Here is a 15,488-nt window from a genome sequence, read left to right as displayed (position 1 = left end):
CGTGCTGGGGCTTCTTGCTCATCTCGCCCTCACTGACCCTATCCAGACCCAGCCAGCTTTTATTCTCCAAGCCTTGCTTTCCTGGAAAGCCGTCCCTAACAACTTGCTTTGACTCATCTTCAGTCCCTGGAGAGGATCCTCCTTCCTTGCCCATATGGTTCGGAGCTGGGAGAGCACAGCCTGAACCTTTGGGTGAGAGCCCAGGCCTCTGATCTGCCAACCTTCCAGACAAAGACAAGTGAAGGGCTCACGACGCCAGCTTTCCTCTGCCTGCAGCCTCCCCTCTCTGCCTCTGGCCTGGAGATGTGCTCTATTTCATGCCATTTCTTCCATGATCCGGAATCCCCAGGGGATAAGGGAGGGTTTGGGGGTGGGTTTTTGCTCCTCTTCTAGTTCTAAATGGCACGGCAACAGGGATGAAAGGGAAGGACTTGTCATCATTCCCCAGAGGTGAAGGTGGCAGAAGGAGTGTCCACACTGCAGACCACCTCACACTGGCATTTCAGGATCAGGGTGAGCTATAGGTTAGAGCTGGCTGAGATGGGGTTTACCTTAAAGTGGTTTCTAGGCAAAAATCGAAGTAGAAGCCAAATTTACCTTATATACCTTATAGTTACCTTATATACCTTAGTCTGAAGCTGTTCGGTGAGGTCCAAAGGCATCTTCCATCTCCATTCCTTGCTGACCATGTGCTTCCCTTTAGGTCACCTGTATCCATCCCGTTCCCATCAGATCCAGGCAAACTACAGGGGGACTGAAGAGCATCCAGCTTCATCCCCAAGCACCTGGAAAGATGGGGAGTGAGATCCAGGTGTTCTCTTGGGCCTGCTCCTTTGTGCCGATGGAAAGGGCTGGGGAGAGCCCTAAAGAAGGGACCTGCCTGCTCCCGCCTGGCCCTCACCCTCCTCCTGTGGCTGGTCCCTGTGATCTCCCCTTTGAAGGCACAACAGAGATGTCCCCTTTGCCCACCCTGGTTTGGGAGGGATGTGCCATGGAGATGCCACAACCTTGGGACAACGCCAGGGCTTGGTCTGGGTCATCCCCACATCACATCCTTGAGCTGGAGGATAAATGGGACACAGATGTGCCTCCCTCCTTGTCTGGTACAGGGGGAGCCCTAAGGGCAATATGTGCCCCATAGACCCAGCAGGTTTCCTGCTCCCCACAGGCAGCACACAGTCTGGCTTGCAATCAGAGCTCTGTCTTTGGGTAGGTGATTCCCACCTCATCCCAGCTGATCCAGGAGAAATTCCCTCCTGGCACCTCAAGATGCTCGAGGTTGTGTCCTCTCCCTGTGCTGCCTGCTTTCCCTCTGTGGGCACAGGGATCCAAACAAAACCCTGGATTCACTGAGCCCAGTGCACTCTGATGATGATCTTGGGTCACAGGTTGAGCTGCAGGGTACACAGCCAAGCAAACCACAGCACGGGGAAGCACTGGCACTGCTTATTGCTGCCCATAAACCTATTCCTCAGGTACAGACAGTTACTCAGGGCTCCTCATTGCTCTCCTTTTAGTGGTCCTGCCCCCCAAACCCCCTCATCTTCCTACCTCCCAATCACCTCTTCCACCCCTGCATCCTTCCTGGTCCCAAGCGCTGCTCTGGTGGACACCCCGTCTGGAAGCACAAAAGATGGGGCCGCAATGAACTGTCCTGAACCAGCACGGAGCAGGGGGATTCCAGCTTCCCTGCACATCCCTGTCCTGACCACAGCCTCCTCCTTGCTGGGGGGGGGGGGGGCACAGAGCTTCATCCCACCCCTTCGCCTGGGGCATGAGTGGGGAGCAGCAGGAGGGAGCCTGGCAGGTGGGAGCATCCCTGCGGGATGCAGGGTCCCCTTTGGCACTGCAAGAATACAAGTGAAGAGGGTCCCCATCCCATAACCCCATCCCACATTCCTGTCCTATCCCACATCCCCATCCCATCCCACATCCCTATCCCACTCCACATCCCCATCCCACTCCTCTGTCCCATTCCATTTCATTCCATCCCATTCCACACCCCCATCCCACCCCATATTCCTGTCCTATCCCACATCCCCATCACATCCCACATCCCCATCCCACTCCATATCCCCATCCCAGTCCTCCATCCCATTCCATTTCATCCATATCCACCATCCCAGTCCTCTGTCCTATCCCATTCCATTCCCCATCCCACTCCATATCCCCATCCCATTCCCCATTCCATTTCATTCCACACCCCCATTCCACACTCCATATCCCCATCCCAGTCCTCTGTCCCATTCCATTTCATTCCATCCCATTCCATCCCATTCCACACCCCCATCCCACTCCATATCCCCATCCCAGTCCTCTGTCCCATTCCATTTCATTCCATCCCATTCCACACCCCCATCCCATCCCATATTCCTGTCCTATCCCACATCCCCATCCTACTCCTCTGTCCCATTCCATTTCATTCCATCCCATTCCACACCCCCATCCCAACCCATATTCCTGTCCTATCCCACATCCCCATTCCATCCCATATCCCCATCCCACTCCTCTGTCCCATTCCATTTCATTCCAACCCATTCCACAACCCCATCCCATCCCACCCCATATTCCTGTCCTATCCCACATCCCCATCCCACTCCTCTGTCCCATTCCATTTCATTCCAACCCATTCCACACCCCCATCCCATCCCATCCCACTCCCCTGTCCCATTCCACTTCATCCCATCCCATTCCATTTCATTCCATCCCATTCCACACCCCCATCCCACCCCACATCCCCATCCCACTCCCCTGTCCCATTCCACTTCATCCCATCCCATTCCATCCCATCCCACCCCACATCTCCATCCCACTCTCCTGTCCCATTCCATCTCATCCCATCCCATTCCACACCCCCATCCCGTCCCACACCCCCACCTTCCCATGCCATGCTATGCCATCCTATCCCATTCCCCTTACCCCATTCCACCCTATCCCATTCCCCATCCGCTGTCATTCCCCCCATTCCATCCCATGCTGTCTCACCCTACCTTCCCACGCCATCCAACCCCCTCATCCCATCCCTGCCCATCCCACCCCATTCCACTTCAGCCCATCCCACCCCATCCCATCCCATCCCACCCCCCCGCCCCGCTCTATCCCATCCCACCCTCCGCGGTCCCGCCCCGGGCGGAGCTCGGCTCTGCCGGCCCCGCTGCTCCGGGCTCTCCCGCCCCGTCCGCCCGCATAAAACCGCTCCGCTCCCCGCACCGCAGGTACCGGCGGGGCAGGCGGCTCGCACGGCCCCATCCAACACAAGGAAGGACGGAGGGGGGGGGGGGGAGCCCGATCCGCTTCATCCCCCCCGATGTGATCCCACCGGGACGATGCTGCCGCTGCTGCCGCTGCTGCTGTTGGGCTCCCGAGGGCTGAGCCTGCCCCTGGACGACACCGAGGTGGTGACCCCGCTCCGCCTGGACCCGGACATCAACGGCAGATCCTACTTCAGGCGGGGGCCGGCAGAGCCGCCCCGGGGGGGGCAGGCGGTGGTTTTCCAGCTCTCGGCTTTCGGCGAGGATTTCTACCTCCACCTCACCCCCGACGCCCACTTCATCGCTCCCGCCTTCGCCTCGCATTACCTGGGGGCCGCAGCCCGGCCCGGCCCTGCCCTCCGCCACTGCTTCTATTCAGGGGATGTCAACGCAGACCGGGAGTCCTTCGCCGCCCTCAGCCTCTGCGGGGGGCTCCGGGGGGCTTTCGGCTACCGGGGAGCCGAGTACATCATCAGCCCGCTGGCTGCGGGCGCTGCAGGAGGGGGGGAGCATCGCCTGCAGCGCCGCAGCCCCGGCCGCCCCGTCGGGGCCGGAGCATCCCGCTGCGCCGTGGGCTCCGGGCTCACCCCCGGCGTGCTGCAGGCGCTGGATAAGTACCGGGGACGGGGGAAAGGGGGGAAAGGGGGTCGGGCCAAGCGCTTTGCCTCGGTGCCCCGGTACGTGGAGACGTTGGTGGTGGCTGATGAGTCGATGGTGAAGTTCCATGGGGATGATCTCCAGCACTACCTGCTCACGCTGATGGCCACGGCCGCCCGCCTCTACAAGCACCCCAGCATCCGGAACCCCATCCAGATCTCCGTGGTCAAGTTCCTCCTCATCGGGCAGGATGACAAAGGGCCCAAAGTGACCGGGAATGCCGCCCTCACCCTCCGCAACTTCTGTGCCTGGCAGAAGAAGTGGAACAAGGGCAGCGACAAGCACCCCGAGTACTGGGACACCGCCATCCTCTTCACCAAGCAGGTGGGTGCAAGGGGGAGGTGACCCTGAGATGCTGCCCCCCCCCGTTTCAAGGAGACCCACGCCGTGCCCCTGCCATCTCACCCCACCTCTAGCGCAGGCTTGTGGCTGATCCCTCTTTCCCAATGGATCCTTACGGTGCTGGGGCGGTGTGGACCAAGCTCCCTAGAGCCAGTCCTTGCTGGCAGGGGGCTGAGTGAGGCCAAGGGGTGTCCCCATGGGCAGAACCTTGCTGCTCCATCCCCAAGCTCCTGGCAGGAGCCGCAGCAGCTCTGGCACAGGGAGCAGCCACCCCAAAACAGGGGGTGTGAGCCCAGAAGAGGAGGAGCATGGCCCTGATTCCCTGTCCTTGGCTGGGAATTGCTCGCGGTGAAGCATCCCACCTCTCTCCCTGCTCCCTCTGACTCATGCGAGGTCCTCCTGAGAACCTGGAGCTCTCCTGCGTGCTGGCTGCTCCGCATGGACCTCGCTCGGGGCTGGAAGGAGAGCACCAGAGATGGAGCCAGCGCTTGCAGAGCTCGCAGGGGGGAGAGGTGAGGGTGTCCCCCACCTCTGCCATGTGAAAAAGGCCTTTTCCTCACCTCTGGAATGGGCTCTGCAGCTCCGTGGGGCAGCTGCATTATCCCTCTTGGATTAAACCGGGTGACACGGAAGCGGTGCCAATCCCTGCCCAGATGTTTTAGGATGAGGGACAGGTCAGGAGCTCCCCTCAACAGCAGGGACACCATTCCCAAAGCACCTTTCCAGGTCAAGCACTGGTGGGTGGGAAGGATGCAGCATCCAGTTTAGTTCAGCTGCCTCTACCCTGGCATCAGCGCATTCCTGGAGCAGGAAAGATGAGAGACCTCGTCCTGTCCATCCTCCTTGTCCCTGGGCAGGGACCACGTCCTCCATCCAGCTGTAAATCCCACTGGAGCACAGGCAGGGTCAAACCCCAAACAGCTCCATCCCTGATGGAAACCCACCGAGGTCACCGGAGCCACACATGGGTCAGATTCGATCCCAGCGATTCCAAGGCTGCGGATCACAGCCGGGCTGCATTCCTTATACATTGCTAACCCAGCCATTCCTGAAACCCCAAGGCAAGCTCGGTGCAGAGGAGACATCTGCCTTCCTTGAGTGCATCCATCTGTGGTCCCCTGACACCCCAATGCATCGCTCCCTGCCAAAAAGCTGTTACAAAAGGCCCCGACTTAGGTTTCACCTCCAGCCCTGTTGATAGGCAGCTTCCAGTTGTTCCAATGGGGCTGTCCTCTCCCGCTTGGCTCTGCTCCATCCCGACGTCGCCCGCGCTGGATTGTGGATTTGGGGATCTCGGTCCTGATGGGTGCACATCTACCAGCAGCCATAGCCCTGGGACCTTCCTACCTGAGCTGGTGCTTGCTGGAGCCTTCAACTGCATTCCTGCCCCTTGGAAGCAGCATCACACACCACAGCGAAGGGCTTCTCATCCTCCATGTCCCACCAGCCGAAGGTCTTCGACCAAATGCACTAAGGAACAGCTGGAATCTGAACCGGGAATCCTGTGTTTAAGGCTCAGCCTGTTGGGGTTGCTTTGGATGCACACGGGAAGCCCCCATGGCAAGGAGAGCGGTCCCCCCGTGGAGGTGAATCAGTGCCCAAGGATCCCTCCTATCTGACCTGCAGAACATCTCGGGATGCTCCCAAGGGGATGAAGAAAAGCCTTGGAAGTGCCCACAGGGGAAGGTCAGGATGGAAGGAGAGTCCCAGGGAGCTGCTTGGGCTTGGGGCACTGAGCATCCCCCCTTGTCTTTGGGCTGGCAGTGGTGGGTATCAGTGGCAGTGAACTCAAGGCAGAGCTGCTCCTTTGCCTGCTGCTGTCCCCCTTTAAACCTCTGGAGCTCCTCTCTGCTCCCCTCTGTTGCTCCATCCTTGTGTTGCTTCCCATCCCGCAGCCCTGCAAGCACCCCTGGGGTCAATCAGGACCTCTTATTAGAGCCCAAAGACGCTGCCCCAGGAGGCTGCAGCTTGGGGTTGGGGAACACCCCATTCAGAGCTGCTCTCCATGTACCCCACAGCAGCAGTGGGTCTGTGTGTCAGTGAAGGTGATGGGCCAGGAGCCCAAACCTCGCTGCTCCAGCAGCAGTGCAAAGAGCAGGGAGCTGTGAGTGCATCACCTCTTCCCCGTGACACTGTGTCACCCATTTGGACCCAGCATCACCCCCAGAACCCCAGCTTGGGCAAGCTGCATCCCTGGCGTGATGCTCAGCGTGGCAACACCCTGGTTCCTCAGGACATCATGCTCGCCAGCCCCATTTAAGCCACCTGGGATTCGGGATGCCACCAACTTGTCCCTGTGCGTTGATGGGTGGTGGGATCGTGGATGCAATGAGGTTGTGCAATGAGGTTTTCCAGCCAGAGCCGCAGCCTCCCGGCTCCGTGGCCACTTTAGCTCCTGTTAAAGCCATCTGGGGCTCTCTGGAGCCATCGGGACTGTTCTTTACCCGCGGCTGAACCTGCCTGAGGTTGGAATCCTCACTGGAAACGCTGGCAGAGCTGCTCGTGTGAGGCTTCAAGCGGCGCCTTGGCCGGGGAGCACTGAGCATGAATCACGCTTATTTATAGCCCAGAGAGTCCCTTAAGTTTCCCTTTCATGTGGAAAGCAGCTCCCTGCCTCCTGCGTGGCCTCCAGGGCAGCTCCCGGCCCCATTGGGACCGCACGGAGGGATGCGGGTGATGCTCCATCCCCATCAGCACCAAGGCTGCATCCTCAAATGGACCTTTAATTGGCACAAGCACCTTTGGGTCATGAAGAAGGGCAGATCCATTGATGATGAGCCCCTTCCCATCCTCTGTCCCAGCAGCATTGACATGGGATCTGGTCATCCTTGATGGCTTCTTCTTCTGTCAGCGGTGCTTGGGATGGATGCAAAGTGTCTTGGAGAGGCAGGAACACTTCCCACAGCCTTGGGAACCTCTGGACCCAGTCCAGGAGCTCCTTGTTCCTAGGAGGAAGTAGAGAAATGAGGTTGAGAAAGGGGTCAAGGCACCAAGGCCAAGTGCCTTCCCATCCGCCCATCTGGGTCTGCTCCTTGAGCTGGCATTGAAGGATGGAGCCAGAATGACTCCATCCCAATGACTCCGATGCCAAAACCACCTCCACCTTGGGCAGAGGAGCTGGGTGGGTGGGAAAAGCTGTCACTGAGGGTGCCTGGGAGGATGCTGTGCCCAGTGAGGGTGAATGCAATCACCCCTGGTCGGGGTCAGGGTTGAGGCTTCCAGCCCAGTGGTCCCCATCCCTTTGGGCTGCAGTCTGGGATCAGCTCCCCATGGGATGCTTGGGCTGTGATGGGGAGCAGGGATGCTGGTGCTGTTCCGTGGGGATAACCCCTTGTCTCCATCCCCTGCAGGACCTGTGCGGGGCCACCACGTGCGACACGCTGGGGATGGCGGATGTGGGTACCATGTGTGATCCCAAGCGGAGCTGCTCCGTCATTGAGGACGATGGGCTGCCCTCGGCTTTCACCACTGCCCACGAGCTGGGTAAGGCTCCTGCTCTCCGATTCCTGCTGGGAGGAATGCCAGGAGCTCCGAAATAACCCTGCTCCGGAAGATGAGACAATACCCGGTGTCTGGAGACAGGGAAACTCCACCTTGGGGCATGAGACCCGGCTGGGAGAGAGCTGCTGGGGAAGCAAAAGGCTTTGCTGTTGTGGTTGCTACCTGGGCTGGGCTTGCAGCATCCTTTGGGATATGCCCATAGGCCTGGAACAACAGGAACCTACCTCTGGAGACACTTGTGGTGCTCGGCGGGAGGAGGAAGAGGAGGAAGGAGGGGGTTGAGCGCTGAAGTTTCCTTCTCTTTGCCATTTCCCTTCCTTTCCACATGCACAGAGCAGCCGGGACAGTGGGAATGGTGCTCGCCCTGTAAGCTCCTGCTGCTTGTGCGGAGCCTCATCCTTCCTCATGGGTCTCCATCCCTACAATCCCTGCAAGGCTCTGCCCCACTCCGTGCCTCCGTTCTCCCCATTGCAAGAAGCTTGTCCCTCTGTTCCAAGCCGTGTTAGTCACGCTGTCCCTCTTTATCCCTTTCCCAGGCCATGTCTTCAACATGCCCCACGACAACGTGAAGGCCTGTGAGGAGGTCTTTGGCCGGCTGAAGACCAACCACATGATGTCCCCTACCCTCATCCAGATCGACCGTGCCAACCCCTGGTCAGCCTGCAGCGCTGCCATCATCACCGACTTCCTCGACAGTGGCCATGGTGAGCCCTCGTACCTGTATCCTGTCCCTGGGGAGCAGGATCCATGCCTGGGGATGGTTGACGGGCTGTGGAGCAGCTCTTCTCCCCACCCCGCAGAGATAGAAGGAATGGGATCACCACCTCTGGAAGATGACATGCATGCATTCAAGGCCCTCAGTGCCGTGGGTTAGTGCTGGAGAACGGTTGGACTTGATGATCTTAAAGCTCTTTTCCAACCTGATTGATTCCACGATTCCACCTGAGGGTAGCATGGGGTTGGGATAGCTTTGCCCATCCATCCCCACAATGGTCCATACAACCCCCCAGGAACCCCCCAGACCTCCCCATCCTCCCCGCTGCAGGAGACTGCTTGCTGGACCAGCCGGCCAAGCCCATCCCGCTGCCCGAAGACCTGCCCGGGTCGAGCTACAGCCTGAACCAGCAGTGCGAGCTGGCCTTCGGGGTGGGCTCCAAGCCCTGCCCTTACATGCAGTACTGCGCCAAGCTGTGGTGCACGGGCAAGGCGCGGGGCCAGATCGTCTGCCAGACCCGGCACTTCCCCTGGGCCGACGGCACGAGCTGCGGTGAGGGGCGCTTCTGCCTCAAGGGCTCCTGCGTTGAGAGGCACAACATCAGTAAGTACAGGGTGAGTACCTGCACCCCGTGCCGTGGGGTCACCCCGGGCTGAGGGATGGATCCTCCCGGTGCTGGGGGCACAAGGATGCGCGAAGAGATGGAGGTCGCTTGGGTGCTGCGTGTTGCGCAAGGAGGGATGATGCTCTGCTTCGTCCAGCCCCACATGGGGTTGGGAGCAATTGGAAGAGGTTTTGCTCACAAAAGGAGGCTTAGAGAGCCTGCTCTGTTGAGCCCCAAATGGGCCTGGGGGCATCTGAAAGGTGTTTTGCTTGCCAAGGGATGCCAAGAGGTGCTGCTCCATCCAGCCCCAAATGGGTTTAGGAGCAACTGGAAAGGGTTTTGATTTATAAGGGATGCTGAGAGGCGCTGCTCCATCCAGTCCCAGATGGTTTAGGAGCAACTGGAAAGGGTTTTGATTTATAAGGGATGCTGAAAGCCCCTGCTCCATCTAGCCCCAGATGGGTCTGGGGGCATCTGGAAGAGGTTTTGTTTGCCAAGGGATGCCGAGAGGTGCTGCTCCATCCAGCCCCAAATGGGTTTAGGAGCAACTGGAAAGGGTTTTGATTTACAAGGGATGCTGAAAGCCCCTGCTCCATCCAGTCCCAAATGGGTTTGGGGGTATCTGGCAGTGGTTTTGCTTGCCAAGGGTTCTGAGAACCCCTGCTCGGGATGGAGCTGGTGGTAACGGGGATGCAGCATCTCATCCCAAGGGGATGCAGCATCTCATCCCACCGCATCCCCGCAGGTGGATGGTGGCTGGGCCAAGTGGGCGCCCTATGGGCAGTGCTCGAGGACGTGCGGTGGAGGGGTGCAGCTGGCCAAGCGGGAGTGCACCCACCCCGTGCCTGCCAACGGGGGCTCCTACTGCGAGGGCATCCGCGTCAAGTACCGCTCCTGCAACCTGGAGCCCTGCTCTGCTGCAGGTAAGGGCTCGCGTGCTCCTGGCTCTCTGCATGGCCTGTGACAGCCCCTAAACATGGAGCCCGAGCTCCATAGAATGGTTTGGGTTGGAAGGGACCTTAAAGCTCATCCAGTTCCATGGCCATGGGCAGGGACACCTTCCACTGGAGCAGCTTGCTCCAAGCCCCTGTGTCCAACCTGGCCTTGAACACTGCCGGGGATGGGGCAGCCACATCCCCAATCCCATGCACATCCAACTTCTTTTTCCAGTGCCGGGAAAGAGCTTCCGTGAGGAGCAGTGTGAAGCCTTCAACGGATACAGCCACAGCACCAACCGCCTCACCGCATCCGTCTCCTGGGTCCCCAAATACTCCGGCGTCTCGCCCCGGGATAAATGCAAACTCATCTGCCGAGCCAATGGCACCGGTTACTTCTACGTGCTGGCACCCAAGGTGGGTGAGGGACCCCCGTGGTCACCATCAGGGCTGTGGGATGGCTCCGGCGTGCCTGGAAATGAAGGATTTCTCCTTGCTTTGTGGGCAGTTGTGGTAGATGAAGGAGTGGATCAGCCTGGATGTGCCTGCTTCCTTCTTCCAGGGCTGGAGCCGGTCCATGGAGGGTCTTCTATGGGGCTTGTAAAGGTGCATCTGGGATATGCACACAGATAAAGGATGGCCATTGCAGGTGTGGGCAGGGTGTGTTCCCTTTGCACCAGTGCAATGGAAAGAGCAGAGTGAAGGGATGCAGTGCCACCAGAGGCCCTAATGATCCCGGGTGCCAAGCAGAGCATGAGCAAAGGGTGATGTGGTGCCTGCCGGCACCTCCTCAGGACTCCTTGGATGGATCTGGGTGGCAAAGGGAAACACAGCAGTTGTTTTGCTTGTGCAGGTTGTGGACGGGACCCCTTGCTCCCCAGACTCCACCTCGGTCTGCGTGCAGGGCAAATGCATCAAAGCGGGTTGTGATGGGAAGCTGGGCTCCAAGAAGAAGTTTGACAAGTGCAGTGTCTGTGGAGGAGACAACAAGAGCTGCAAGAAGGTCTCGGGCTTGTTCACCAAACCCATGTAAGTGTTCGGTGGCCGCGTGTGCTTCCCCATCCACTGGGGGCAGGAAGGCCATGGAGATGGTTGAGGGTTGGGAATAGATGATCTTGAAGGTCCCTTCAAACCCAAACCGTTCTATGGTGATGGGTCTAAGTTCATCCCGAGCAAAACCTCCTGGTGCCAATGCCCATCACTGCATGGAGAGCTGGGCTAGCTCTGCAGGGGAAGCAGGACACATTTAACCTGCTGTTGGTTTGTGATGGTACATCCCACGCTGATGGTACCGTGGTACATCCACGCTGATGGTACCGTGGTACGTCCACGCTGATGGTACTGTGGTACCTCCATCCTGTTGACCCACAGGAACTGAAGCACCTTCCTATACGCTCAGCTTAGATAAAACTCAGCGTAAGGAGCAGATTCCAAATGAGCTCCATAGGAGATACCCCTGGGGTGGGAAGATCTTGAGACCCCATCCCAAGGGGATGTGCTCCTGCTTAATGCCTTGCCCTTCCCTTCCAGGCATGGCTACAACTTCGTGGTGGTCATCCCCGCGGGAGCCTCCAACATCGACATCAGGCAGCGGGGCTACAAGGGGCTCATCAGCGACGACAATTACCTGGCGCTGAAGAACGGGCAGGGCAAGTACCTGCTCAACGGGCACTTCATCGTGTCCGCAGTGGAGAGGGACCTCATGGTGAAGGGCAGTGTCCTGCGGTACAGCGGCACCGGCACCGCCGTCGAGAGCCTCCAGGCCTTCAAACCCATCCAGGAGCCCCTGACCCTGGAGGTGCTGTCCGTGGGGAAGATGACCCCTCCGCGGGTGCGCTACTCCTTCTACCTCCCCAAGGAGAGCAAGGAGGACAAAGGCTCCTATAGGAAGGAGGGCAGGACCCCGCCGGACCTCAACAACAGCGTCCTCAGCCTGTCCAACCGCTTGGACGGGGGGAGGCCGAGCTACAAACGTCCCTCCTACAAGTGGGCAGCGGGCGGATGGGAAGCGTGCTCCGTGACCTGCGGCGATGGGATGCAGAAGCGCTCCGTGGCTTGCCAGGACTCCTACGGGCAACCCGCGGCCGAGTGCGATGCTGCGCAGCGCCCGGCTGAGGTCCGGCTCTGCGGGGAGCCCTGCCCCATCTGGGATGCTGGACCGTGGTCCCCCTGCTCCAAAAGCTGCGGTCGTGGGTTCAAGAGGCGGGCGTTGAAGTGCTCGGTCCCAACCGGGCGCCTGCTCCCGCGGGAGAGCTGCAATTCCCGCAGGAAGCCGCAGGAGCTGGATTTCTGCACCTTGAGGCCGTGCTGAGCTGGATGCAGGGGTGCTGCGTGAGGAAGGGCATGGTGCTCCTCCGGCTGGGGATGGGGGAGATGTCCATAGCACATAGAAAACAGGGGGGTGGGGGGGGGTGGGGAATGGAATAAACCCAAAGGGACCGAGCACACTCACCCCATAGGCCTGGTGGGATGTCACCCACCAGGTCGCTCGGAGACAGAGGGGGACCAAACATCTACCTCGAAGCTGCTGAATGACGCGGAAACCCATCGGCAGAGGCTGGGAGCGATGGGAACGAGGAGGAGCACTGCCCGGGATGGATCCGAGTACAGGGAGATGCCCCTATATTGCACAGCCAAAGCCTCCCCTGTCTTCCCAAAGGCCCAGCCTACCTCCGCCCCTCCTTGGGCTCCCCCCCAACACTCGTGCTCAATGGGACCAAAACGGATTTAGCAATGCAATGATGGCAAATGACATTCTCCAACCACCAAGGTGCTGGGACTGATGCTTCCACTGGTGAGGACTCACAGCCTACGGTGGTCCTTTGAGCCCCAGCAGCATCCCTGGGCCAGGCTGGAAGGTGGTGGCTTCATTGTGGTTTTCTCCTCCTGTTTATGACCTGACCAGTGTAGATTTTATGGTGCTTAACTCTGTATTGTTTTAACCTCCTTCCTTCCCCCTCCATCCCAATGGATGTAAACCTGGTGGAGCGGGGACGGTGGTATTCCCAGTGGGCTCTCACACCTGGATGAGGGTTTCCTATGGTGCTTTGGGATGGGGTTGTGTGAGCATCCTTTGCGTCACTGGATGCTCCTTCACACCCTGATCCAGGGCAGGTTCTAAACCACCCGCCTGAAGCTTTTCAGGGCTAACAGGGATCACTCTGGAGCTGAGATTGGAGCTGGCATCCCAAACCAAGCAACTGTACTGTAGTGTATGGGGCCAGACACAGCCCCACAGGTTACTGGTACTTGACTCTGTGGAAATGGTGCTCACTGCTTAACGGGACCAGTTTGCTGTGCACAGAGAGCCCACTGCCCTCCAGCAGGAAAGGGGCTCAGTGGGGCATGGACATGCAGAGGAAGAGGTGGCTTGGAGCCTCTCGCTACAACCAGTTTCCCCCTCCAGGGTTTGGTGCAGGGTTTGTTCCGTACCTCAGATCATGCCCATTGCGGCTGGAGGGGACCATTTACACATCACTTGGGTCTTTCATTCGGATCATATCAGGGACCACTTCACTTGTTGCTTTCTCACTGGTGAAGGTGCCTCTGAACCCATATGCTGTGACTGGGAGCAAGCCAGAGCCTCTGTATTGAGTGATGCAGTTACTGGGAGCAGCAGGAAGGAGCTGTAGGGAGAGATGATGAGGAGGCAGAAGATGCTGTCTCAGCAGCCAGAGGCTTGCTCAGTCCCATGCATGGAAACTCCTTGTACCCTTTCTGCCTCAATACTATGGGCAAAGGGAGGAAGATCACAAGGAACAGGACAGAGGGAGTACAAGGATTCCCTTGCTAAACCTTTCCATCAGCTTACAAACTCCACATGACAACGTTTGGGGACCCATCCTCATGCACTGACATGGTGCCTTTTGAACACAGGAATGTCCTGGGTCTCCACACTGCTTGATAGAGTCATGGAATGGGTTGGGTTGGAAAGGACCTTAAGATCATCCAGTTCCAACCCCCTGCCATGGGGCAGGGATGCCTCACATCAGACCACATCAGGAGCAGATGCTGTGGCTGCTCTGGGAATGGGATTCAATGCCCTAACAAATCCCTTCCAGGTCTCCATTCCCATCACCAGATCCCTTCCGGAGGGTTTTCCTGCAGAGCCAAGCTTCCATTTGGGGACAGAGCTCTGAGGAGCTGCCCTGTTGTCTCTTGCCACCCCCAAGAGATGGTTTCCAAGCCACTGAGAACCCATCAGCCTTGTCTATGGGGCGGGGAAGGACTCTTTGCGTGCGGTTCTTTTGCCAAGTGTGCAGCAAAAGGATGGAGATGCCACTCGGACTGGCTGCTCTGTGTATACCATGTATACTGATAGCAAACCTGAAATAAACTGTATTTAAAGCCACACGGCTCCCCAGGGCACACAGTGGTGCCCGTGTCCTTCACTTGGGGGCTGTGGAGCATCTCTTATCGCCGTCCCATTGGAAGCCTCAAAGAGGGTTGTTCTGACCTGCTTCTGCTACAGGATGCATTGTGGGCAGCAACAAAGGAGCCCGATGGGGGCTTAGTCCCTGCATGGAGATGTTAAATGCATCAGGGTGGCTGGTTTGAGCCCGGGATGAGGATGCTCTTTGCCAGGGTTAACAGCAATATAGAGCTAAATGGGTTAATGCACACTGGAACAGCACTCTCACATCCTGGAACAACCCGTGTGCATGCATACCATTGTCTGGGACACACGTGCTGTTCCGGAGTCATCCGCTCCATGTGCTGACAAAGCCTTAGTCACAGCCCATTCCCACATCACCTTGGGATGGTCCAGGAAGAGCAGGGTTAGGTTCGGCCATGAGCTGACCTGGCACAGCTGCTGGTGCCCGGAACACATCCCTGCTCATTCCCAGCACAACCACCCTGGGTCAGGGCCCTCTTTTCCTCTTATACCCATGCCAACGGTGAAATAAACCCCTTCCTTTCCATGGGACACGCCACCAGTTCCTGCAGGGCAATAAAGGATTGCTATCCTGTGCCTTTTCCCACAGGAAAGCTCAGTTTCAGCCCAAATACATCCAAAGGCTCCAGCTGCAAATAGGGGCAGAGAGGGTGATTTCCACCCTGTGCTGCAGCTATTCCCTTGGATGAGGAGGAGAAACCAAGTTAAAACCAATGCCTTGCTCCTCCAGCACAAGATGCCCTTAAAAGTCACCCAGAGAGATAAAACCCCACAAGAACCCCAAGTATTTACCTGGAAAGAAACGGAGCATTGATGCCAGAACCCCCTGACTCCTGCTCTGTTGGCTCAGGGTGCTTTGCTGTAAGGAGGCAAAAGGACTTAATGGGATTGAGCCAAATACCCCCAGCTGGCACCAGGGAAGGGACACAGGTGATGTCCTGCATCCACATCAAGCCCAAAGCTGCAGGAATAGCTTCCCAATGCCAGAGAAATGATGGGGAGCATCATATGCAGCATCCAAGGGGAAGGGGTGGCTTTTCCATGCACCAGGAGGTGCTGCCAGTGATGGTTCCCAGTGCTGTGACAC

General features: G+C 58.3%; 1 protein-coding gene across 1 annotated transcript; it reads left to right on the top strand.

Moving 5' to 3' along the window:
• Positions 1-3,295: 3,295 nt before the first annotated feature.
• Positions 3,296-14,356, top strand: ADAMTS15 (ADAM metallopeptidase with thrombospondin type 1 motif 15). The gene is made up of 8 exons (XM_062619910.1): positions 3,296-4,232; positions 7,601-7,733; positions 8,288-8,455; positions 8,797-9,080; positions 9,816-9,993; positions 10,241-10,422; positions 10,859-11,034; positions 11,536-14,356. Exons 1-8 carry the CDS (start codon positions 3,327-3,329, stop codon positions 12,314-12,316), a joined length of 2,808 nt encoding a protein of 935 aa, XP_062475894.1. The 5' UTR covers positions 3,296-3,326; the 3' UTR covers positions 12,317-14,356.
• The last annotated feature ends 1,132 nt before the right edge of the window (positions 14,357-15,488 follow it).

This window comes from Pezoporus occidentalis, unplaced genomic scaffold (assembly GCF_034315485.1).
Source record: "Pezoporus occidentalis ecotype Australia unplaced genomic scaffold, CSIRO_AGI_Poc_V1 ctg216, whole genome shotgun sequence".
NCBI lineage: Eukaryota > Metazoa > Chordata > Aves > Psittaciformes > Psittacidae > Pezoporus > Pezoporus occidentalis.
Note: the sequence above shows the minus strand (reverse complement) of the source record. Positions and strands in the feature narration are given on the sequence as shown.

What these genes read in the sequence shown, in the direction of transcription:
- ADAMTS15 (XM_062619910.1), top strand. Translation starts at nt 3,327, where the DNA reads ATGCTGCCGCTGCTGCCGCTGCTGCTGTTGGGCTCCCGAGGGCTGAGC. An exon ending in ACAACATCAGTAAGTACAGG is followed by an intron (nt 9,081 to 9,815) that starts GTGAGTACCTGC and finishes GCATCCCCGCAG; the next exon opens with GTGGATGGTGGCTGGGCCAA. An exon ending in GGCTTGTTCACCAAACCCAT is followed by an intron (nt 11,035 to 11,535) that starts GTAAGTGTTCGG and finishes CTTCCCTTCCAG; the next exon opens with GCATGGCTACAACTTCGTGG.